This window comes from Dreissena polymorpha, chromosome 10 (genome assembly GCF_020536995.1).
Source record: "Dreissena polymorpha isolate Duluth1 chromosome 10, UMN_Dpol_1.0, whole genome shotgun sequence".
Lineage (NCBI taxonomy): Eukaryota > Metazoa > Mollusca > Bivalvia > Myida > Dreissenidae > Dreissena > Dreissena polymorpha.
The window spans coordinates 52,234,983-52,259,057 of NC_068364.1; the positions used below are offsets into that span (position 1 = coordinate 52,234,983).

General features: G+C 37.9%; 1 protein-coding gene across 14 annotated transcripts in view; it reads right to left on the reverse strand.

The window, feature by feature from the left end:
• The window catches only part of LOC127847138 (dystonin-like), a 144,781-nt gene that overhangs the window by 89,593 nt on the left and 31,113 nt on the right, over positions 1 to 24,075 (reverse strand). For 10 of the 14 annotated variants that reach the window (XR_008033836.1, XM_052378805.1, XM_052378794.1 and 7 more), the window contains 12 exons: positions 17,997 to 18,068; positions 16,369 to 16,479; positions 14,982 to 15,077; positions 14,406 to 14,528; positions 13,585 to 13,731; positions 12,139 to 12,293; positions 10,824 to 10,929; positions 9,199 to 9,429; positions 8,365 to 8,483; positions 6,318 to 6,526; positions 4,394 to 4,570; positions 172 to 2,180 (listed from right to left, as the gene is read on the reverse strand). Coding sequence is in view for 13 of the 14 variants with exons in the window: in XM_052378805.1 (XP_052234765.1) it covers positions 172 to 2,180; positions 4,394 to 4,570; positions 6,318 to 6,526; positions 8,365 to 8,483; positions 9,199 to 9,429; positions 10,824 to 10,929; positions 12,139 to 12,293; positions 13,585 to 13,731; positions 14,406 to 14,528; positions 14,982 to 15,077; positions 16,369 to 16,479; positions 17,997 to 18,068 (3,555 nt within the window). In the remaining variant the exon portion in view is untranslated. The other 4 variants (XM_052378804.1, XM_052378802.1, XM_052378801.1 and 1 more) reach the window with 4 other exon arrangements.

Genomic DNA, 24,075 nt, shown 5'->3' on the forward strand with positions numbered 1-24,075 from the left:
GTTGAAAACACTTTATTCTCAATTTTAAAGTATTAGTTAGAAAAACAAAAACACTATTTTCGCAATTCTAATCAAAACAATACGAATTTTCCCAATTCAACAGGACAAAGGCCCCATTTTCAAAAAGGACCACACTGCTTCCAGAACAAATTCCTCTCTCCCAATACTCACATGGCAGTCCTCTCGCTGTTTCTCAAGTCTCTCTGAAATCTCACTTGGGTGTCTCTGTGTTGCCAGGCGTCGCTCCACGTCCTGCAGCCATTCTGATTGGTCCTTGATGTCAAGCAAACTCTTCACAATGCCTTCGTCGCTCGCCAGACTGACGTCCCCTGTCTCGGGGTCGACCTTCACTTTCGATGACATCGTAAGGAAACCATTGGCTAAAGCGTCGCGTAACGACATTTTCTGGTCGTTTGGCGTGACAAAACTTGTCGTTCTTGGATTCACTCGGTTATTGTCAATCAAATCTCGTAATGTTGCTGAAGTGTCTGCAAATTTGTTAGGATCCACCTCTGGGTCGATGTAGCCCCGTTTTATGGCTTCAGCAAGAGTTATCTTCTCCTTTGTTTTAGGGTCGATGTAACGTCCAGATACAGGATCAAAAGCCCCATTGTCCATAAGTGATCCTAGGCTTACGATGTTTCCGGTTAGTTTGTCAACGAGCATCACACAGTTGGGATCAAATACTCCTGCAGCAATTGCAGCATTGATAGACATATTGTCACCTGTCAGCGGGTCAACTACCATGCCGGTCTTCAAATCTAGTACACCGTTATCTGAGGCATCCTTCAGTGACATTTCATTCAACATTTCTAAAAGTGGTACAACTAAACGAGGATCAATTTTCCCTGCTTTTATAGCGTCAGCTATAGACATCACCTCCCCTGTCACTGGATTCTTGTATTTTCCATTCTTTAAATCAAGAATACCTGCTTTGATTGCATCTTCTAACGACATCTGTTCACTGGGATTCGGACCGTGAACACATTTCACTCCCATGTCTGTTTTTGCCCCCAATTTTGCAAGCAGCTGTCTATTGTCAATAATATCACTTGAATTAATATCAGGTTGAATAAGACCCCTAGCCATAGCCTCTGACAGACTTATCTGCTCCCCAGTATTAGGATCGACAAACATTCCTGTGTTTGGATCAAAAAGGCCACTGTCTATGGCAGCTGTTAGTGATACCACCTTGCCAGCCGTGTTGTCATACAGATACACAGAACTCGGGTCCAGAATCCTTTGCGCTATAGCTGCTTGCAGCGTTATGGTGTGTCCTGTATTTGGGTCAGTTACAAGACCTGTGTCAGGGTCAAACTTTCCATCCTTTATCAGCTGACCAATGGAATTGTCGCTGTAAATGTCAAGAATTTGTTTGGCAGCTTGAGCTGAGATAAAGCCATTTTGGACAGCATCTTCTATCGACATAGCACTGCCACCAGGAGGACAAAACTGGTTTTTGACAAAATCAATAAGACCTTGCGATATCGCATCTTCTAGAGAAATATCACGCTTTCCAGAATTCTTCATCAAAGGAACAGACACGTCATGTTTTGATCTTAAGCTCTCTGCCATTTTCTTGTTTGGATCCCTTTGTAGACCGTCTACATCATCATCACCTTCAAAAATGTCCCCCACACCCGCAATAAACCGCTGTTTCTTGATATGAAGCTGTTTGAAAGTCAACACATTTTCACTGGGAGTACTCGCATCCACCGGCCTTACTTTAATAAGCCCCTTTTTAATGGCATCCTGTACGGACATGGTTTCGCCAGTATGAGGGTTCCGGTACAGCGAATTCGCTGGATCAATCACTCCGTCCTGAATTGCCCGTTTTAATGTCAACTCCTCCCCTGTACTTGGATTCATCACGGATAAAACCTCATGAGAAATGTCAGAGAAATCCACGCAGGTGTACATGCCATTCTCTTCAGTGATTTCGTCAAGTAATGCTGGATCCGCAACCAAATATCCACTTTGAACGGCTTCTAGAATGCTCATTTTCTCACCCGTGAGAGGGTTTGTGTACTGGCCCGTACGTGGGTCGATAATTCCTGCAGTAATGGCCTCCTTCACTCCGACCCATTCGCCAGTTTTGGAATCAATGACTCCTTCCACTGGGTACAACATGGTCTCCATTTTGTTCCGAATCGGTGAGAACCCACCATGGTGTGAATCACCTGAAAGAATAAGACAATCTTAGTTCTGAATCAAATACTGCAAACGAATATTAATTGTTGAATATAATTGTCCATGAATTTGTATGGGTCTGCTCAGCCAGGAAATCAAATGTGACTTGTTCTGAGAAAACTGGGCATAATGTATGTGCGTAAAGTGTCGTCCCAGATTAGCCTGTGCAGTCTGCACAGACTAATCAGGGACGACACTTTCCACCTAAACAAGATTTTCTGTAAGGAGGGACTTCCTTTAAACGAGAAATATCATAAAAGCGGAAAGTGTCGTCCCTGATAAGCCTGTGAGCACTGCACAGGCTAATCTGGGACAACACTTTACACACAGGAATTATGCCCAGTTTTCTCAGAACAAGACACAAATGTTCAATAAACGTTTTCATCTAGGACTTATATTCAACCTTAAAAAAAAACATTAAATTTAGATCCAATGAACATGCTCATTTCTAATAATTGATGATATTCAATACTAACAACATTAATTGAATGACAATTTCAAAACAACTGACCAGTTTACTTAGCTTTTTTACGCTTGTCTAAAGGTTGCTGGTATTATTCAAACATGAGTTGTTATTAACACAGACAACTAAACCCATAAATTGCCATAAATTGCCAGCTCAATCCATGATAGAAAGGTTGCAACTGATGAACACAAAACAGAGCAAAATGAAAGTGTTAATATGAAGAAGCAGTTGTATTGATTAGAGCTGCAACGATTCGATCCGATTCATCGAAAATCGATTCGAAATGCTTCGATTCGATTACGATACCAAACCTACCAAATTCGATTTGATTCTTTAACATATATACATATATATACATAGATACGTAAAGCACGCTGTATTCTGACTATTGATACAGGAAGGTGTAGGTTTTATATTTACCTGTAATTACGACGCGCGCGATTGGTTGCTTATTACTTTAGTCATCCAATCAATAAGCCCGTTACGGTCTACTTTCGGAAAAAGCGTCAAAATGGCTGAACAAGTTGTTGCCGACAAATTGAAATTATCAGATGCGCCTAAGAAGCTAAAATCAAAAGTGTGGCAGTATTTTGGGTTTCGGGATGGTAGCCCTACCAATAAAGCAAAGTGTAAACTGTGCTTCATGGATGTGGCGTACACTAAGTCCAGCTCAACCACTAATCTAATTTAATGCAATATGTCAAACGCAAACATTACGTTGATTTAGCAAGACAAAGAGGTCGCACAAGTGCAACTACTCAAGTCGCCAGCCAGAAAAGTAGTTCTATTTCTGTTGGAGTTTTGTTAAGTTTATTAGAGAATGTGATTTGTCCTACAGGTAACAGGTGATGCTGTCATGGCACAGTGGTTGACATGCTTATAGCGGTTTTGGGTAAAGATGTTATAGTGATAGTACTACCATTCAACTGATTCCAGATACGTTCTTATGATTATTTATTTATTTTTTATATTATTGTGTAATCAACACAATCTTCTAGTCAGAAGTTTTTATATTAAAATTGAGTCCTAATTTGCTATTATTTTTTATGTGTTTTATTGAAATCACATTTGAACAGAAATGTTAATTTTGAGGCATAAGAGTGAATATATGATAAAAATAGGTTTGAAGATGAATCGAATCGAAAAAATCGGTATCGGAGTGTCTGAAATCGAAATCGAATCGAGCTGTTGGTGAATCGTTGCAGCTCTAGTATTGATTGCCTGACAGAACTGGAACATCAAAATGATAATAATAACGCTTGACAAACTGAATGTAATACATAGAAATATATCATAGATATTAAGGTCTACCAAAGGTATTTTCACACTATATTCCAATACATGCAATGAGCAAAATCATTGTACAAAATTAATGTATTCATATTAATAAAATAAAATAATTCAATTACTACTGCTCAAAAGACATTATGACGAAGGCAATGATTTATACCATTCAGAAAACATGAAAGATAAGTTATCTAATTCTGAATGTGATGCTACTCGTTATCAGTACTTACTAGGCATGGATACAGATACATGTGAGCAGCATCATGCAAAAAAGGGTCTTATGCCATATGCTGCCACAATGGCTCCAGACTAGTCTGGTAAGGAGCAACCCTGTGCTCTATAAAATGTGCAGGCTGGTCTGAAGCTACTCTGGTACAAGACCCATTTCCCCATGACGCTGCTGATCTATTGTGACATAGCCACACAATCCCCGAGCCATCCCTCACCTACCATTGGTCAGGTTTTGGTTGAAGTCAGCCAGGACCAGCCCACGCTGTATGGCCTCTGGTATGGACATGGTCTCTCCAGTGGTAGGGTTCCTGTATGTGCCGCTGATCTGGTCCAGTATTCCATTGGACAATGCCTGGAACACGCTCATCGGCTTTCTAGTGACAGGATCTAACACACCTGAAATAGTAAGGAAAAAAAAGTTTAAACTTAATTATTTTAGAGCAATGGCATTGAGATCTAAAGAACGCCTGAAGAAGTGAGGAACCAATAAATGAGCTGCACTCTTGAAAAACCGGGCTTTATGCATGTACGTAAAGTCTCGTCCCTGATAAGCATATGGAGAAACTTTCCGCGTTTACGTTTTTGTATTTTGGAAAGTCTCATCTTAGCAAAAATCCCACCTTAACGAAAATGCGTCAGCCCCGTATTCACAGATCGACGATCATTTTTTTGTACGCACTAAACCACATTTCTCCAAGCGTAGCTAAAATAAGAATTGTTTTCACTGAGTGACACCTGCCTGAAATGGCACAGTATTGGGATCTTACACACCTGAAAAAGACTACACTCAGTTTTCCAAAAGACACCATTTTGAAATCAAGGGTGATGATACGAGTCTTGAACATTAATTAAATATTAACAAGGGCTGTTTGTAAAACATGCATGCCCCACATATGGGGTGTCCGTTGTAGTGGCAGCCATTGTGTGAATACGATTTTTGTCGCTGTGACCTTGACCTTTGACCTAGTGACCTGAAAATCAATAGGGGTCATCTGCGAGTCACGATCAATGTACCTATGAAGTGTCATGATCCTAGGCAAAAGCCTTCTTGAGTTATCATCCGAAAATCATTTTACTATTTCGGGTCACCGTGACCTTGACCTTTGACCTTGTGACCTCAAAATCAATAGGGGTCATCTGCAAGTCATGATTAATCTACCTATGAAGTTTCATGATCCTAGGCGTATGCGTTCTTGAGTCATCATCCGGAAACCATTTTACTATTTCGGGTCACCGTGACCTTGACCTTTGACCTAGTGACCTCAAAATCAATAGGGGTCATCTGCAAGTCATGATCAATCTACCCATGAAGTTTCATGATCCTAGGCGTATGCGTTCTTGAGTTATCATCCGGAAACCATTTTACTATTTCGGGTCACCGTGACCTTGACCTTTGACCTAGTGACCTCAAAATTAATAGGGGTCATCTGCGAGTCATGATCAATCTACCCATGAAGTTTCATGATCCTAGGCGTATGCGTTCTTGAGTTATCATCCGGAAACCATTTTACTATTTCGGGTCACCGTGACCTTGACCTTTGACCTAGTGACCTCAAAATCAATAGGGGTCATCTGCGAGTCATGATCAATCTATCCATGAAGTTTCATGATCCTAGGCGTATGCGTTCTTGAGTTATCATCCGGAAACCATTTTACTATTTCGGGTCACCGTGACCTTGACCTTTGACCTAGTGACCTCAAAATCAATAGGGGTCATCTGCGAGTCATGATCAATGTACCTATGAAGTTTCATGATCCTAGCCCGAAGCGTTCTTGAGTTATCATCCGGAAACCACCTGGTGGACGGACCGACATACCGACCGACCGATCGACCGACCGACCTACCGACCGACACACCGACATGAGCAAAGCAATATAGTATATTATACCCCCTCTACTTCGAAGGGGGGCATAATAATGGATCACATAAATCGATTTTAAGTGTTAGTTTTTAAATGTTTCTTTATAAGGATGAAAAGTAAAGTTTTCAAATTCAATTTTTTTATTTATAATTTTAATAATTATTTAATATTTTCAAATTTAAGCAAGCTTTTTTCAAACATTCACAGCCTATAACAGTCATCACAGCTCCACAAATCTTTTATAAAATTAATTTTAAACATTGCATTTTAAGACTGCTTACCCGTGATAACAAACGGTGTAGTTTCTTTCACCACCCCACTCAACGTATCAGACGTAATCGTTGACGCCACGCGGCGCAGCTTCTGACGTCTACGGGGTGGTGGGATGGGTGATTTGCCGGGTCGACGCTCGTGTATGTAGAGCTCAGACTTCACCAGCGTGGTACAGGTCTGCTTGGTCAGAACGTCAACGTCTGTCAGAGGCAGAGCCCTATTAGCAAAATGGCCATTGAGTTTAACCCTTTACCACTTGGATACGTATTTTGACGTGTGTGTAGTCCCATAGAAAGTTGAATATAATTAAAAAACTTTCTGAACAGATTCAAGTTTTAAAGGCTTCATTTCCAACCCTTTGATACTGGTGAGCAGCAAACAGCATAAAACCTGAACAGACTGCGAGTTACTTTCAGGCTGTTCTTGTTTTATGCTCTTTGCACATTTACACTTTGCTTCTCAGCAGGAAAGGGTTAATTTGAATGATTCAAAATCAAAGTGTCCATGAGTCACATCTTTTCAGCTATAAAATTAAATTATATGAATGCCATATGAGGGTTACAATGGCCCTAGAGCACTCATCTGTGTTATAGGGCAGGGCAAGTTTTGAACCTAGGGCTATTATTTGAACTATCTTGGTTTGGGACCTCAAAAATTAACAAGCCACATTTAAATTTTTCCCCCACACCCCGGCTGGTGCCTTTTTTGATCCCATCGGCATGATTTTTGTCTTTAGCTTGACAGAGGAAAACTTAAACTGTTAGCCTTGATGTTACAGTGAAAACGCTTTTTTAAAGATATTTACCATATAAATATAAAGAAATCACATGGCCCCTGGGGCGATGCCATATATGACCCAAGAGTAACAAGTAAATTCATTGAATTGATATCCCCCGCCAATATATTCTGGACAAAAAAGTGTTATATTTGACACTCAAAAAAGCATTTTTTCAAGATACAAAGGGCCATAACTTCGTTATTAACAGATGGTGTACAATGCCATTTGCTGTGCATCATCCTCTTATCAATATATATACTGATACCAAGTTTCAATGAAATCCGCCAAAGCACTTCCAAGATATGGCTCCGGACACAGAAGTGCCGGACGGATGGACGGAAGGACGGAAAGACGAACGGACGGAAGGAGGGACAACGCCAAAACAATATCCCTCCGCCTATGGCGGGGGATAATAATTGGGAGACTATTTGTTGGTTGCCATGTGGTGTTTCACACCAAATATGTTGAGTGCCACTTGGTGTTTACAACAAAAATAAGCAATTTCTTAGCCCTGTGGTTTCAAAGATTCATGACATATTAAAACTTTTAAATATATATGTTTAGCTCTTGCAATCTTCATATGCAGTGAATTGGAACACTTTGAAAGAGGCTTATCCAAAGTATAGTTCCTGTGAAGTTTCATGAAATCTGCCAAACAGTTAAGGAGGCAATGTTGTTTGAAGGTAATTATTAAGGACACATGACTAAAGATTTACAATGGACGATGTCAGAATGCCACCAACCAACATTGCTGACCATACACAATTTGCGCTCAGTTGAGCTTAAAACAAAGAATTGCATTACTTTAATGACAATCACACATACAAATATTGTGACAAAACTAAGCCAATAATACATACAAAAATTGTGATGACAAAATCAAGCCAAAGAAAACAGGCCACTAAATCAATCACCACAACCAAGCCATGGGCAGAGTCCCAGCATGTCAATGTGTGTTAAAAGTGACCCCTCAAAGGGTGTGTTATTAATTCTTATAAGCCTTGTTCTGGGAAAACTGGGCTCAAAACATGGGTTAAGGGTCATTCCTTATATGCATGTGAAGTCCGCACAGGCTAATCAGGGACTACATTTTGCGCTTCAACATGTTTTTTGTTAAGATGAGACTTTTTTTAATTAAACAAACCCTGTAAGCGGAAAGTGTCATCCCTGATTAGACTGTGCAGTCTGCACAGGCTTATGTGGGATGACACTTTAAGCACATGCATTAAGCCCGGTTTTACAAGAACGAGGCTCTTCTAAGACTGCTAAGTCCTTACTTTTGGAAGTATGCCTTGGTGGAGTAGATGGGACCTGTGGACTCGGACAGCAGCACCCCAGTCTTCTCTCTGGAGGACAGCAGGCTCTGTCTGTAGGCCTTGGCATACGTGAGCAACTCCTACAGACCAGAACAGAGCACATTTGGTAGTGTGTATGGGCTTAAACTCTTGTACTTTCATAGAGAATACCAGGTAAGTGTTCCTCTAGTACCTATATATGAAGAACAACTTTTATAGAGAAGAACATATCTTCCGTACTCAGATACTCATTGCAACTCCTTTGAAGTCGCTTAAAAAATCAAATTAAATTAACACCTTTATAGAGAAGAAAAGAAAAAACTGTTTGTTGTGTGTCTGCTTAAACCTTTAGGGCTCAGATATTCATTGTAGCTCCTTTGTAGTCGCTTAAAAAATCAAATTAAATTAACACCTTCCGTAATAGATTCATGTTTTGCAGACTCAAGTCCCAAGATACTGATGAGCAGCAGACAGAATAAAACCTGTACAGACTGTAAGTTACCCGCAGGCTGCTCTTGTTTCTTTCCTGATTGTATTAACATATATGAATGGTTTTACAGTCAGTTACAATCTGAATAATACCCAAATATTTAATAATTTCACCTTTTGTCTAAACATAGCAACTTTTAAAGCTAAACTTAAGTTGTTTTTCTGGTACTTCATCAGAAAACTAAAAATATTGACAAGCCTAAAGTGGATTTCAAACAAACTTGGCGATAAGTGTAACTGCTTCATATATTAAACACTTGTTGTAATTGAATGTCTCCCATATTTTTTACTTTTTAACTATGGTCCTATTGAATACCAAAACATTACCTTATACACCATGAGAGTTTTGCTGTTTGCCTGCCATGTCAGCGTGGTTCCGTTCTGAGTCTCTTTGGCGCTTGGTTTCACCTGACTCAGTATCTTCCTGAAGCTTGTTGCCTGTGAGACCAGGTCACGGTAGTCAAGGTCATCTTGGTCAGGCGGGGGTCGTAACACTTGCACCGCCTCATTCATGAGCTTCATCAGGTCTGCCTTCTGATTGGATGAAATGCTGTAGAACTGAAATAATTACAGTAAAATTTTATGACATCCTTTTTTTAGGTTTTCAGTAATGAAACCATTTTCGAATAAAATCATTTTTATTTTGCTTCTTTTTTTAATGACAAATACTTTTACCATGCTTATAAATATTCAATATACGGAATCAACTTCATTACCTGTCCTCAATTAAAAACAAAAATTAATTTTGAATCACACAAGTGATGGAATTTCTACCCAACTCAATATTAATGGCAAGTGAGAGTCTTGAGAATGTCAAAGTATCGTTACAATAAGTCCAAGCATGGCACCAAGTATTTAACAATATACCTGGGTACAATAATTATCATAGCAAATGTTTAAAATATGTACAATGCCTATCAACAAATTTGGTTGAAGAATTGAGTTTATTCCAGGTTTATCCTGAACGCAATAAATGTAGGCCATGCTATAGGAAAAAGTTGCTTAATGCATGTGCGTAAACTGTTGTCAAAGATTAGTATGTGCAGTCTGCATAGGCCAATCCCAGAAGACACTTAAAAAATATTTATTTTTTATTTAAAGGAAATCTCTTCTAATACAAAATCTACTTAAGGCAGAAAGTGTTGTCCCTGATTAGCCTGAGCGGACTGCACAGGCTAATCTGGGATGACACTTTTGGCACATGCATTAAACCTGATTTCCTTAAAGCATGCTCATGTATAAATTAACCAAAATTGATTGCCTACCTCTTTGACAGTGGTGTCTACTGCGGAGGCCGTCAGGTACTTACCTCTTTCACAGTGGTGTCCTCTGCGGAGGCCGTTAGGTACTTACCTCTTTGACAGTGGTGTCCTCTGCGGAGGCCGTCAGGTACTTACCTCTTTCTAAGTGGTGTCCTCTGCAGAGGCCGTCAGGTACTTACCTCTTTCACAGTGGTGTCCTCTGCGGAGGCCGTCAGGTACTTACCTCTTTCACAGTGGTGTCCTCTGCGGAGGCCGTCAGGTACTTACCTCTTTGACAGTGGTGTCCTCTGCAGAGGCCGTCAGGTACTTACCTCTTTCACAGTGGTGTCCTCTGCAGAGGCCGTCAGGTACTTACCTCTTTCACAGTGGTGTCCTCTGATGAGGCCGTCAGGTACCTACCTCTTTCACAGTGGTGTCCTCTGCAGAGGCCATCAGGTACTTACCTCTTTGACAGTGGTGTCCTGTGCGGAGGCCGTCAGGTACTTACCTCTTTCACAGTGGTGTCCTCTGCGGAGGTCGTCAGGTAGGTGTCCTCTGCGGAGGCCATCAGGTACTTACCTCTTTCACAGTGGTGTCCTCTGCAGAGGCCGTCAGGTACTTACCTCTTTGACAGTGGTGTCCTCTGCGGAGGCCGTCAGGTACTTACCTCTTTCACAGTGGTGTCCTCTGCAGAGGCCGTCAGGTACTTACTTCTTTCACAGTGGTGTCCTCTGCGGAGGCCGTCAGGTACTGGGTGAGCTGAGTACGCAGACGTTGAACGCTCGTGTCCCAGTTGATCTGCAGCTGGTCCTTGGCTCTGAACAAGAACACAACAAAAACAAATTACACATGGTCCTTGGCTCTAAACAAGAACACAACAACAAATAAAATATATTCCATGGCTTTAAACATGAAAAAAATAACAAATAAGACTATTACCAAGTAATGATGTCCCCTGAAACTCCACCATTGTCAGCAATATTTCTAGCCTATTTGTTGCCATAGCAACCAGAATTCTTGACGTAGGAACAAAATGAATTGATGTGCATAATCCACATATTGCCATCTGACAGACACACAGAGTGCAAACCAGAAGTCCCCTCCGGTTTCACCAGTAGGGGACAATAAAACATGGTCCTTGGCTCTAAACAAGGTGGAGGTTGAGGTTGGGGTGATTATTTAGAGGGGCAATCGGTAACAAGTGAGGAAGAATGTCTATAATGTTATTTTTGCAAATATGTGTGCGATGCAATTCTAAAGTCAACTGTTAATAGAAGAAAACTTAAAGCTGTTTACATCCAATGCTCTTGTCAAGGTGCAATGTTAACAATAATATATTATTTACTGGTATATAACAAATCACCACCAGGCTTCAATAAAAAAAAACAAAAAACAATGAGCTGCCTTTGGGAAAACAGGGCTTAATGCTTGCGGATAGTTTCGTCCCAAATTAGCCTGTGAGGTCTGGACAGGCTAATCAGAGATGACACATTCTGTTTTTATCATGTTTTTCATTTAAAGGAAGTCTTTTCTTAGCCAAAATCTAATAAGGGCAGGAAGTGTTGTCCCCTATTAGCCTCTGCAAACTTACAGTGTCTAATCTAGGGGCCCTATTCCAGTAGCTTCTTAAGTTAAAAAATAACTTAAGTTGAAATATTGCACAATATTTTTTCTGATCTCCACCATTTTTTCATTAAACATAAGATTTCACTTAAGTTAAATTCTGGTAGCTTCATAAACTTAATAAATTTCTTTACTCTGTGTATTTTTTCTCATATATTTAAAATTAAGTTAACTTTCTTTAACTCTTAAAGGAATTTCTGAAAGAGAAATACTAAGTGTCTCATGTTTTATTTTTTACATTTCAAATTGAACTTAAGAAATTTATCTAAGAAATTTCTTAACTTAAGTGAAAACTTAAGATGCTACTGGAATACAGCCCCAGGACAACAACTTACGCACATGCACTAAGCCCTGATTTCCCAGATCAAGGCCCTCAAATAATTGTCCATATCAAATACATTACCTCTGTGCCTCATCATATGCCAGTTTATCCGGTGGAGGTATGACCAGCACAATGCCAGGTACCTCTGTCTCAGTACTGTCACTACAGCGTATCTGCCAGACCTCCCCATCTGTGTTGTTCAGCACGATACACTCGTCACCTTCCTTGAGTGACACCTGCAACATCGTGCGTTTGTTTGAACGGATTTTTCATCATTTTGAACATTTTCATTCATATTATGGCAGTCAATACACCTATTGACACTTTTCCTGGGTTCGATGGTTTTGCAGTACTAAGTGCACATACTTCATGCCCTAAGCATTTAATTTGGGGAAAAATATATTGCACTGTTTTGTATTTTGAACGAGATAATTTATGTGATTGTCAGAAACACTATGTCCCCTTTTGCACCGCTTTGAAGCTATATATTTGACCTTTGACCTTAAAGGATGACCTTGACCTTTACCTTTCACCACTCAAAATGTGCAGCTCCATGAGATACGCATGCATGCAAAATATGAAGTTGCTATCTTCAATATTGCAAAAGTTATGGCAAAATGTTAAAGTTGGAGCAAACAAACACACAAACCAACCAACCAACAGAGAGGGCAAAAACAATATGTCCCCCATTATAGTGGTGGGGAACATAACAAGAGCACCGCATAACGGGTGCCACGCTCGGCTACGGGTGCAGTTTTGAATAAATGAAAGCTTGTCAGAATTTTTTTTTTTTTTTAGAGGTCACAGTGACCTTGACCTTTGACCTAGTGACCCCAAAATGGGTGTGGCGTGTAGAACTCATCAAGGTGCATCTACATATGAAGTTTCAAAGTTGTAGGTGGAAGCACTTTGATTTTAGAGACAATGTTAAGGTTTTAGCACAACACCGTCAGACGGCGGACGACACGACACGACGAGCTGGCTATGACAATACCTCGGGTTTTCTCCTAAAATGCAGAGCTAAAAATAAATTCAAGTAGTGGAATGCAAATTGCTGGGTTAAGATTAGTTTTATGGTTAAACTGCATAGTTTGCAAGAATTTTACTGGGGGATGCATCTTTGATGTTTCTGTTGTTAATATGATTGGCCAGCTAACTCAGTTGGAAAAGTGCAGGAATTTCCATGTGTGGTTTATGGGTATAGTTCCAAGTCAGCTTATGTGACTTGTTGAGGAATTGATGCTGGAATAAATTTTGCAGCAATACTTCCCGTATCTTTAATTAAAGTAAGGTGTTTTTTCTGTTCCTAGTTTAAATATGAGAACTGGAAAACTACTTGATCTGTAAAGCTTGCCCAAGAAAAGTACAGAGTACTGTTTACTACAAAAAAGTGTTCACTACTACTGTAAACTACAGAAAACAATCCAACATATGTTTGTATCTGTTATTGTCTATTGCAATGATTTTTTTTTAACTTGTGTTTACCCAGTTGGACATTAATGCTACCAGCATTTCTCAGGACCATACCTCATTGTGTTTGTAGTCGACAAGAGCTCTCCCTTTGATTCCAAACTCTTCCACCTCCTTACGTAGATGTATGGGGTACACGTCCGCACTACGTCCGGACAGACGCTCCACGCGGCTCTCATAGTCGTGAAGTCGGTTGGTCACATCCTGTGAAATCAGTAAAAGGCTTTTGTTTAATAAACAGACGAATATTGCATTCCTATGAAAGACCCATTAATGTTGTAAGCATGACCTTAAAAATATATGAACAGCACTTTGGGAAAACTGGGCCTAATGCATGTGTGGTAAGTGCTGTACCAGATAAGCCTGTGTAGACATAGATAAAAAATAAAACGTTTTTACATATCTTTTTGTTTGAAGACTATATTTAAAGTGTCATCACCTGAAAATTTTTACATAGGGACATGTTTTTATAAAATCACACTAATTTTCATTAAACTAGAAAATAGTTACAATCTGATATATAAAGAGGTAAACATTTTCCTGTAAAGGCTAAAATCTAGGAATGAGTTGGTGAACTCAAATTTAAGTATAAACCTATTCATTTAAACTTGATTGAAATAAAAGCCTAAGTCTTAGCAAGATGCTCTTGAGTCCAGTTCCTGGGAAGAATCACTTCTTAGGAGAGGTCTTAAAAACAGCCTCACAATGAGACTTGATCCAGGAACCTCCTGTCAGTAGGATACCATATCCTTAACTCTGTGTGAACCTCTATATGTATTGAGTAGTGCAAGTTGTACAATCTCTACCTGTATGTGTTTGATAGTCATACTGGTTGATTGCTCCAGTGTTTCCACCCTTTGTCTCATGTTCTCACCTACCCGTATGTGTTTTATGATGGTTGATGGCTCGAGTGTTTCCACCCTTTGTCTCATGTTTTCAGAGTTCAGCCAGGCCAGGTACTGTTGCATGTCCTCATACAGGTACTGGGCCTCATGAAAATACTGAAACATATATGGGGAAATAACCCTTTACCACTTGGATACATATTTTGACGCATTTGTAGTCCATTAGAACTTCACATTTAATTAAAGACTTTTGTTACAATATTCAAGTTATAAAGACTTCATGTCCAACCCTTAGATACTGATAGGCAGCAAGCAGCATAAAACCTGAACAGTCTGGGAGTTACTTGCAGGATGTTCTGGTTTTATGCTGTTTGCACATAACCACTTTCACTTTGCTTCTGAGTGGGACAGGGTTAAATTGGATCTCATGGAATACTGAAATATAACACATAGAATATAATGTGCCCAATGGAAGTACATGAAACATGAAATATAAGAGATTAAATGTACTGGGCTACATGGGCTTACTGAAATAGTGGAGATTTACTATATTACTGAAACATGGGAGATGGAAATATGGTTTTTGCCTCATGGAAATGCCATCCATACCTGGTGATATTCTGCAGCATTGGCCAGGTGGACCTCCATACATCTGGATACTATGCCAAGCCAGGCCCAGCTACGACGCATTGTGTACACACAGTCCTAGGGAAAACAGAGAGATATAAGATAACAGGTTAAATAATGTAAATATAGCTAGAGATTGTCACAAACATGACTTATGTACCATCACCAATGAATAGCACAACAAACACCAGTGCAGACATCACCATGAACAGCCAGAAGCTAGAACAAGTGATTAGCTTCAAGTTCTTGGGTGCAACCCTGTCTAAGGATGGTACCAGTACCTCTGAGATCCGAATAAAAATTGCCATGGTGACCGATGGCCAGACAAAGCAGGATGCGGACAAGCAGTTCCATCACCTTCATAACCAAGTACAGGCTCAACACGTCCCTCATAGTCTCCATCCAACTGTACGCTTCACGCGAGCACAGAACAAATGATACAGGCATTTAAACATAAATGTCTCCAAAGACTTCTCCTTATCTCCTGCACAAAGCAAAATAACAACCAGTACGTCCGAGAAAGACTGCAACACTTGTTGGCTCACAAGGGCTCATACTGGCGACCATCAAATGACAAAGGCTGGCTTGGTTTGGACACAGCATCCAGCACAAATCTCTGCGCAAGACTGATCTCCAGGGCACCCTAGAAGGAGGTCTACGTCGAGGCCATCAGAAGAAAAGCTGGGCGGACAATGTGGAAGAGTGGAAATCCCTTCCATGGATGATTAACTCTCAGCAGCACCCAACAGACCTGACTTGGAGGATTTCCGTATCGTTGTCCCTCGTTTACCCCCAACTGCCAGACCGGTCAGGGGAATGATGATTACTATGATGGTAATGATGATTATGAGAACAATAACCAACACTTGTTCTGTTGAAAAACCAAACCATATGTATATACTATCAATCTGAGATCATTACAGCTATGTAAAATGTAACTAGTTCTAACCAGGCAGTTGAATGTATAAAAACATGTAGCATTTTATGTAGCTCAAACATTCTAAATGAAACAACATTTCGACTAGAATATATGTACTCCCCTTCCCTAATTGGTGCTAGAAGCTCATTTATTAGAATGGTCAAGCTTAAAATAAAGGTTGGGTAATAAGAATGGGGAACCGCAATCAGCAATAATTGTGTAAGTATAATGGAGTTCATCCATTATTTTGGCACAGGCGTATTAGGGACAATTCTGTCAGCTTTTATGTTGTTGTTTTTTAAAGAAAATCTCTTCTTAACGAAAATCCAGCTGGGGGGGAAGATTGTCCATACCTGATTGTTCTTTGCAGACTGCATGTGATAATCTGGGACAATACTTTGGATAAAACCTGTTTTTTTTTCAGATTGAGGATATTTTATTGCTACATACCCGATGCATCCTGGCTGACGTCTCCATGTGTTCTGGTCTGTACATGCTGTCAAACACGCCCCGCCTCTCCACCAGGTACAGGCCTCGCTCCTCAAACTCTGTCTGGGCATTCTGAAACCAAGTACAGATATTGTCTAAACAAATTTATGTTAGCTCAATTGCATGGAGTGCCTTAGGTTAGGTAGAACCAGAACTTGGTGTCTTTAGGGGAAATCAAACGAATGCTACCACAAAAGTTATCTAACCTGTGACCTCCCAATCGCTAGACAGACTCCATATCCAACACGCCAAAGTGACCAGTACAACATTTCTACAATGTCTGTCATCCCTGAAAAGTTTTTGTCAGTGTCCATTTTTGACATTTTGTTTCACTGCAACCTGATATTATAATTCCTTCAGCATGGAGCAGTTATTAGGACATTTATTTGCATGGCACTCTAGCCAACGGTGTCTTAAATACGTGTTAAGCCGGATAGTTTCTTAGAAAACTTAAAGAAACGCTGTACACTTAGTGTTGAAAGAATGGGGGTTGGCAATTTAGGCTAAAAAGGTTGTTCCTTACCCTGCATAAAAGATATTGAAATATTATGAACAGAATTAGGTCATGAGTCTGGTTTCCACATTCATCCAGAATTCAAAGATTACTTGCAGGTTTTACTTCTATTTTTTAAGTACAAATGTGTCACTTGCATAAAAAGGTTTTTTTCCATTTATTAAAAAATCAGCAATTATACGCACAAAAAATGCTGTCCAAATAGGATACAATATTTAGCTTTAACATTATGCATCTATAAGCTATTTTTATTTGCTTTGGTGAATGTAGGCTGATCGATATTTAACATCATTACGAGCTTCATAAATGGGCAGTTACTGGTGCTCAATCCAAATGGAGCAGCCAAGAATAATAAAAGGTAGTAAATGTTTTATGGTCGCCCTAATCTTGCAAACAAACATAAAGCTTGCTTAAATTTCCTTAATGTTTTTACTGAACCCTTACAATCCATATGATTTACTTTTATTTTTCTGCATTTTAGTAACTACAGGTCTTACTGATATACCTGGTCTTGACACTTGCTTTATTCCCATTTACAGCAAAACATTAGGAAGTTAACATTTCTTTATATATACAAGGAAAACTTACTGTTAAACGGTTAAACTTTGCTACAACAGTTTCTAACTGTTTTCAATGTGAACAGTTCAAAAAAACGAAAAACCACATTATTACATTAAATCTGCCACAATTGACAAAAAAACTTTGTGCTGTTATTTTTTATTGATGTAATATCAATAACAAGCATGTATTCAAAGGACTCTGGCTGAACAAGAACTGTCCTGGCTGAACAAGAACTGTCCTGGCTGAACAAGAACTGTCCTGGCTGAACAAGAACTGTCCTGGCTGAACAAGAACTGTTACTGTTACGTTTTTTTACATAAAAGGCAATACAAAGGTAAAATATATTCTTGTACTTTTTAAGGATTCCCATCCTCAAAAAGTTTCACAGTATATTTTATCTGTGTACTTACATTTGATGGGGATAAACAAAATTCCCCCAAAACACCATGTTTTCTGATCTTTGAAAACTACCTAGTTTTCATATACATGGTTGTAACAGGTATGTATGTCATACCTGTAGCACATTTTCCACCTCACAAACATACAGCACTGACTCCAGGCAGCGCTTCTTCTGTAATGCTTGGTCCTGCAATAAAAAAAAAGAAAGAAAAACACTGAAAGGCGTGTCTTGCATACTTCAGCTTTTTGTTTTCTATATTAAAAAATGTCACTCGATCATCTCAAACTTAATTAATAGTTATTCACAATCTCTAAAATCACACTTACAAAATGTCATTTTAAACAAAATTGTTAATATAAATGATGTAATATAAACTCATCTGCATTTTTACTACATTAAGTTATAAATGATAGATCATCTTTATTTATGCTTAACTGTTGGCTTTTATTTTGTGTTTATTGCATCAAATGTACAATAAAATTTTGTCCATTTTTTTTCAAAACTTTTTGAAGAGTTAGTCTAGACAGAAGTTGCTGTGAGGAATGTAACAGCATCTCCACAACTGTTGTCCTTGAGGTTATGGATAGAGTTTTAACCTATTTATGCTTAGTGGACTCTCCCATCCTTCTAAATTGGATCAATTTATTTCCAAAATTAGGGATGTCTAGTATATCTATTTCTATATTTACAATATTTCTTACAGAAATTCCTTTAAGCAAACAGCATAGACCCAGATGAGACGCCGCATGATGCAGCGTCTCATCTGGGTCTAGCTGTTTGCCAAGGCCTTTTTTTCTAGACGCTAGGCAATAGGCATAAATGGGTTAAGAAGAGCAATAATGTCTTACTTTTATACACGTTTTATGCTAGAAAGAGTTACATACAATATTGTTTTGGCAACAAAAAGGTGAAGTTTCAATAAAAACACACAGCTTTATTTCATCTACCAGCTCAATGAAACATTATGGCCAAATAATTACACTGTTGTTCATAAACATTCGAGAACACAAAAAACAAGGATTTGACACATACATACATCAAAACTCAAATTTGCTGCAATTTTATTGCTTGTTCATAACACTAAATTTTGCTATGTTAATAACAAAGTGAGGGTTCAGTTTCACAGGTGAGAAAAGGATCTCCATCAACATTCATCAAGAACATTGTATGATCTGCTATAAATGTTGGAAGGCCACATAAAACATTATAAGTTAACTTGCAACGTCTTGCTTTCTTAAGTATGTTTCTGAGTAACTTTTCTTGCTTTCTTAAGTATGTTTCTGAATAACTTTTCTTGCTTTCTTAAGTATGTTTCTTAGTAACTCTTCTTGCTTTCTAAAGTATGTTTCTGAGTAACTCTTCTTGCTTTCTTAAGTATGTTTCTGAGTAACTTTTCTTGCTTTCTTAAGTATGTTTCTGAGTAACTCTTCTTGCTTTCTTAAGTATGTTTCTGAGTAACTCTTCTTGCTTTCTTAAGTATGTTTCTGAGTAACTTTTCTTGCTTTCTTAAGTATGTTTCTGAGTAACTTTTCTTGCTTTCTTAAGTATGTTTCTGAGTAACTTTTCTTGCTTTCTTAAGTATGTTTCTGAGTAACTTTTCTTGCTTTCTTAAGTATGTTTCTGAGTAACTCTTCTTGCTTTCTTAAGTATGTTTCTGAGTAACTCTTCTTGCTTTCTTAAGTATGTTTCTGAGTAACTTTTCTTGCTTTCTTAAGTATGTTTCTGAGTAACTTTTCTTGCTTTCTTAAGTATGTTTCTGAGTAACTTTTCTTGCTTTCTTAAGTATGTTTCTGAGTAACTTTTCTTGCTTTCTTAAGTATGTTTCTGAGTAACTCTTCTTGCTTTCTTAAGTTTGTTTCTGAGTAACTTTTCTTGCTTTCTTAAGTATGTTTCTGAGTAACTCTTCTTGCTTTCTTAAGTTTGTTTCTGGGTAACTTTTCTTGCTTTCTTAAGTATGTTTCTGAGTAACTTTTCTTGCTTTCTTAAGTATGTTTCTGAGTAACTTTTCTTGCTTTCTTAAGTATGTTTCTGAGTAACTCTTCTTGCTTTCTTAAGTATGTTTCTGAGTAACTTTTCTTGCTTTCTTAAGTATGTTTCTGAGTAACTTTTCTTGCTTTCTTAAGTATGTTTCTGAGTAACTCTTCTTGCTTTCTTAAGTATGTTTCTGAGTAACTTTTCTTGCTTTCTTAAGTATGTTTCTGAGTAACTTTTCTTGCTTTCTTAAGTATGTTTCTGAGTAACTTTTCTTGCTTTCTTAAGTATGTTTCTGAGTAACTTTTCTTGCTTTCTTAAGTATGTTTCTGAGTAACTCTTCTTGCTTTCTTAAGTTTGTTTCTGAGTAACTTTTCTTGCTTTCTTAAGTATGTTTCTGAGTAACTCTTCTTGCTTTCTTAAGTTTGTTTCTGAGTAACTTTTCTTGCTTTCTTAAGTTTGTTTCTGAGTAACTCTTCTTGCTTTTTTAAGTTTGTTTCTGAGTAACTTTTCTTGCTTTTTTAAGTTTGTTTCTGAGTAAATTTTCTTGCTTTCTCAAGTATGTTTCTGAGTAAATTTTCTTGCTTTCTTAAGTATGTTTCTGAGTAACTTTTCTTGCTTTCTTAAGTATGTTTCTGAGTAACTTTTCTTGCTTTCTTAAGTATGTTTCTGAGTAACTCTTCTTGCTTTCTTAAGTTTGTTTCTGAGTAACTTTTCTTGCTTTCTTAAGTTTGTTTCTGAGTAACTTTTCTTGCTTTTTTAAGTTTGTTTCTGAGTAACTTTTCTTGCTTTCTTAAGTATGTTTCTGAGTAACTTTAAGCAAAAGCATATGATCACATTTTAATGAAAAGTTCTTAGAAGTTAGACCAAATGATGGATCAATAACTACGCAAATTTAGTAAATTAATTTGATGCTTTTAACATTATGTGTGTTTAGGCTTGAGGGACGAGGGGAATACATTGTAGTATTAATGATTTTACAGTCTTTAGGCTATTTTTGTGTTCACATATAATATTATAGCAGCAGCCTTGAGGGAGGAGAGGAATACAATCTAGTATTAATGTTTGTATGGTCTTTATGCTATTTTTGTGTTCACATATTACAGCAGCACTGTTATTGCCCGTTACATTATACAAGGCCAATTCTTCAGTATCATATCAATCATTAAATATATACAACAGCTGATGTTTTCACATATTCTACATTTCTTGTCCTCCAGGCAGTGTCTAGTGTCTAGTATGACTCATACCCACCTTAAGAACATCAACACAAACTATTTGAAAACATTATTTTAACCCTTTACCACTTAGAAACGTATTTCGACGCATTTGTTGTCACTTAGAAAGTTAAATTTAATTAAAGACTTTTCTTACTATATTTAAGTTTTCAAAGCTTTATTTCCAACCCTTAGATACTGATGAGAAGCAAACAGTATAAAACCTGAACAGACTGTGAGTTACTCGCAGGCTGTTCTGGTTTTATGCTGTTTGCACATAGCCATTTTCACTCTGTCTCAGATTGAGAAAGGGTTAACTATACAGCTGATGTTTTCACATATTGTACATTTCTTGTCCTCCAGGCAGTGTCTAGTATGACTCATACCCATCGTTACCACATCAACTGATGTCACCCACACAAACTGTTTAAAAACATTATTTTAAAGCTGTTTATGTGGCTGGTATGCATTTTTCACATTTTTGTTTCAGCTGTGGTACAAATAGCATACATATAATTGATTGATACAAACAGTCTTGTTGTTATTTACAATTTTGGAATGGGGCCAGTGTCCTTTGGATTGTGAAAAATCGTGTTGTTTTGAATAATTTAGTAAAGTGGTGTACTTTATTTTTAGCTTAAAAGACATTAAAATTGAGAATTAGTGTTTTCAATATTGTATTTACTTAGGTTTAACCCATTGAGCTACAAATTGAAATTAACTCAATGTTGCATTTAACTTACAAAAAAAATATATTTTTTTGTTTATGAAAACTTTAAATTAGGAATTTAAGGAGCATTTCATATCTTTTTAAGATTGCAAATGTGGCCAAATAATGGCACTATATTTGACAAATAAAACTCGGCTAATACATTCATCTTCTGAAAAGACATTTTAACAATTAAAAACATGTGATTTTTTTCTCTTTTGTGTAATATAAATGAACAGATTTCAAATAAAATCACTGTTGAGGAAAACACTATTAAATGCCTGTGGTGTTTGGGGTATTGTAACGCACAGTCCATTTGCCCTGTAAGCATGTGGAATACAACATAACAGAATATACTCATGTGATAAAACCTAAGGAGCACCATTGTCACATTATATTTCCCTTATTTCATCCTACCCTACTCTCAGTTTCACACTGTCAAAATGCCTTAAGCACAATTGTCACATGATGTATGACAATACTAATGAATGTAAGGTTGCTGTTGTTGTTTTTATAATGGAGAATGTTTTATAAAAAAAGAACTAAAAAGATAATAATTGATCACCAAGGCAGTGAAAATATCACAGAACCATGGAGCCATGACCTCAGCCTTTGCCACAGTTCAGTGTAAAACTATTCAATGCTGTTAAAAAGACATAAGTTCTGATGAAAGACATTATTATAATGTTTAAGAACTAAAATGTTTACTTCAATGAGAAGGATTTTTTTTACTTAATGCTTTCAATAATTTTCATGTTCAAAATAGGTTTGCAGATATGTATATTTCATAAATAATAATTGGTAAGAACTCAGTTCATACACCCTATTAGGTCCAGGTAAAAATGAAAGCACATGATATGGGTTGATAAAAATTGCCTGAAGAACCAACCTGATTTGTCTTCCTTAATATTATGCATTTATCCCCTAAAATAGATCACCACAAACAATTTTTTCCTAAATATATTTGTTTAATGACTAGTTCCCTGTTCAATGGCCTTGTAAGCAGTTTAGCAAAGTGACATTAACCCATTTATGCCTAGCGTCCTGAAAAAAGGACATTGCAAACAGCGTAGAACCAGATGAGACGCCGCATAATGCGGTGTCTCATCTGGGTCTGCGCTGTTTGCTTAAAGGAATTTCTGTGAGAAAATATCTAAATATAGAAAAAAGTATACCAGACACCCCTAATTTTGGAAATAAATTGATCCAATATAGAAGGATGGGAGAGTCCACTGGGCATAAATGGGTTAAAAAAAGCTATTGTTTTAAAAATATGCATTATATTCAAACATGCAAACAATACCCCTGGATACGACAAATGTTAAAATGTATTTTCACTTATCCATATTACTCTATTGAAATCAGAAAATAATGTTTTTCATAGATCTTAAAATGCAAAAGCTGGCACTGTGAAGGCAATTTAAAAAAATCCTTTTTGCCTGTTAAGGGCCTAAAATTATTGCAAAAATAACAGTTATTGAAGGAAATTAATTTAAATCAAATTTTTGAAATTTTGAAAAATACAAAAATCTGTGAAGAAAAAAAGGAAAAGGGACAAATCATCAAGAACAAGGGCTGTTTCTAAAACATGCATGCCCCCCAAATGGACGTTCAGTTGTAGTGGCAGCCATTGTGTGAAAACGTTAGAAACCATTTTACTGGCTGCTTCAAGTCCTTGACCTTTGACCTAATGACCTGAAAATCAATAGCCGTCATCTGCCAGTCATGATCAATGTACCTATGAAGTTTCATGATGCTAGGCCTAAGCATTCTTGAGTTATCATCCGGAAACCATTTGGTGGAAGGACCGACAGACGGACCAACAGACCAACCGACCGACATGTGCAAAACAATATACCCCCTCTTCTTCCAAGGGGGGCATAACTATAAATAAGCACTGACAACTTTATAAGTAGCATCTGATTATGGTTAGTGTTAGTGCAATGATAAATGATACAAGAGCACCGCATAACGGGTGCCATGCTCGGCTGCGAAAGCTTGTCAGAATTTTTTTTTTTTAAGGTCACAGTGACCTTGACCTTTGACCTAGTGACTCAAAAATGGGTGTGGCATGTAGAACTCATCAAGGTGCATCTACATATGAAGTTTCAAAGTTGTAGGTGGAAGGACTTTGATTTTAGAACCAATGTTAAAAACCTTTACAAACCTTGACACGGACGGCGGACTCGACGAGCTGGCTATGACAATACCTCGGTTTTGCTCCGAAAACAGCCGAGCTAAAAATCTAGTTAACAAAATTATTTATAGGAAGGCCAACGTGAATACTACCCATGTG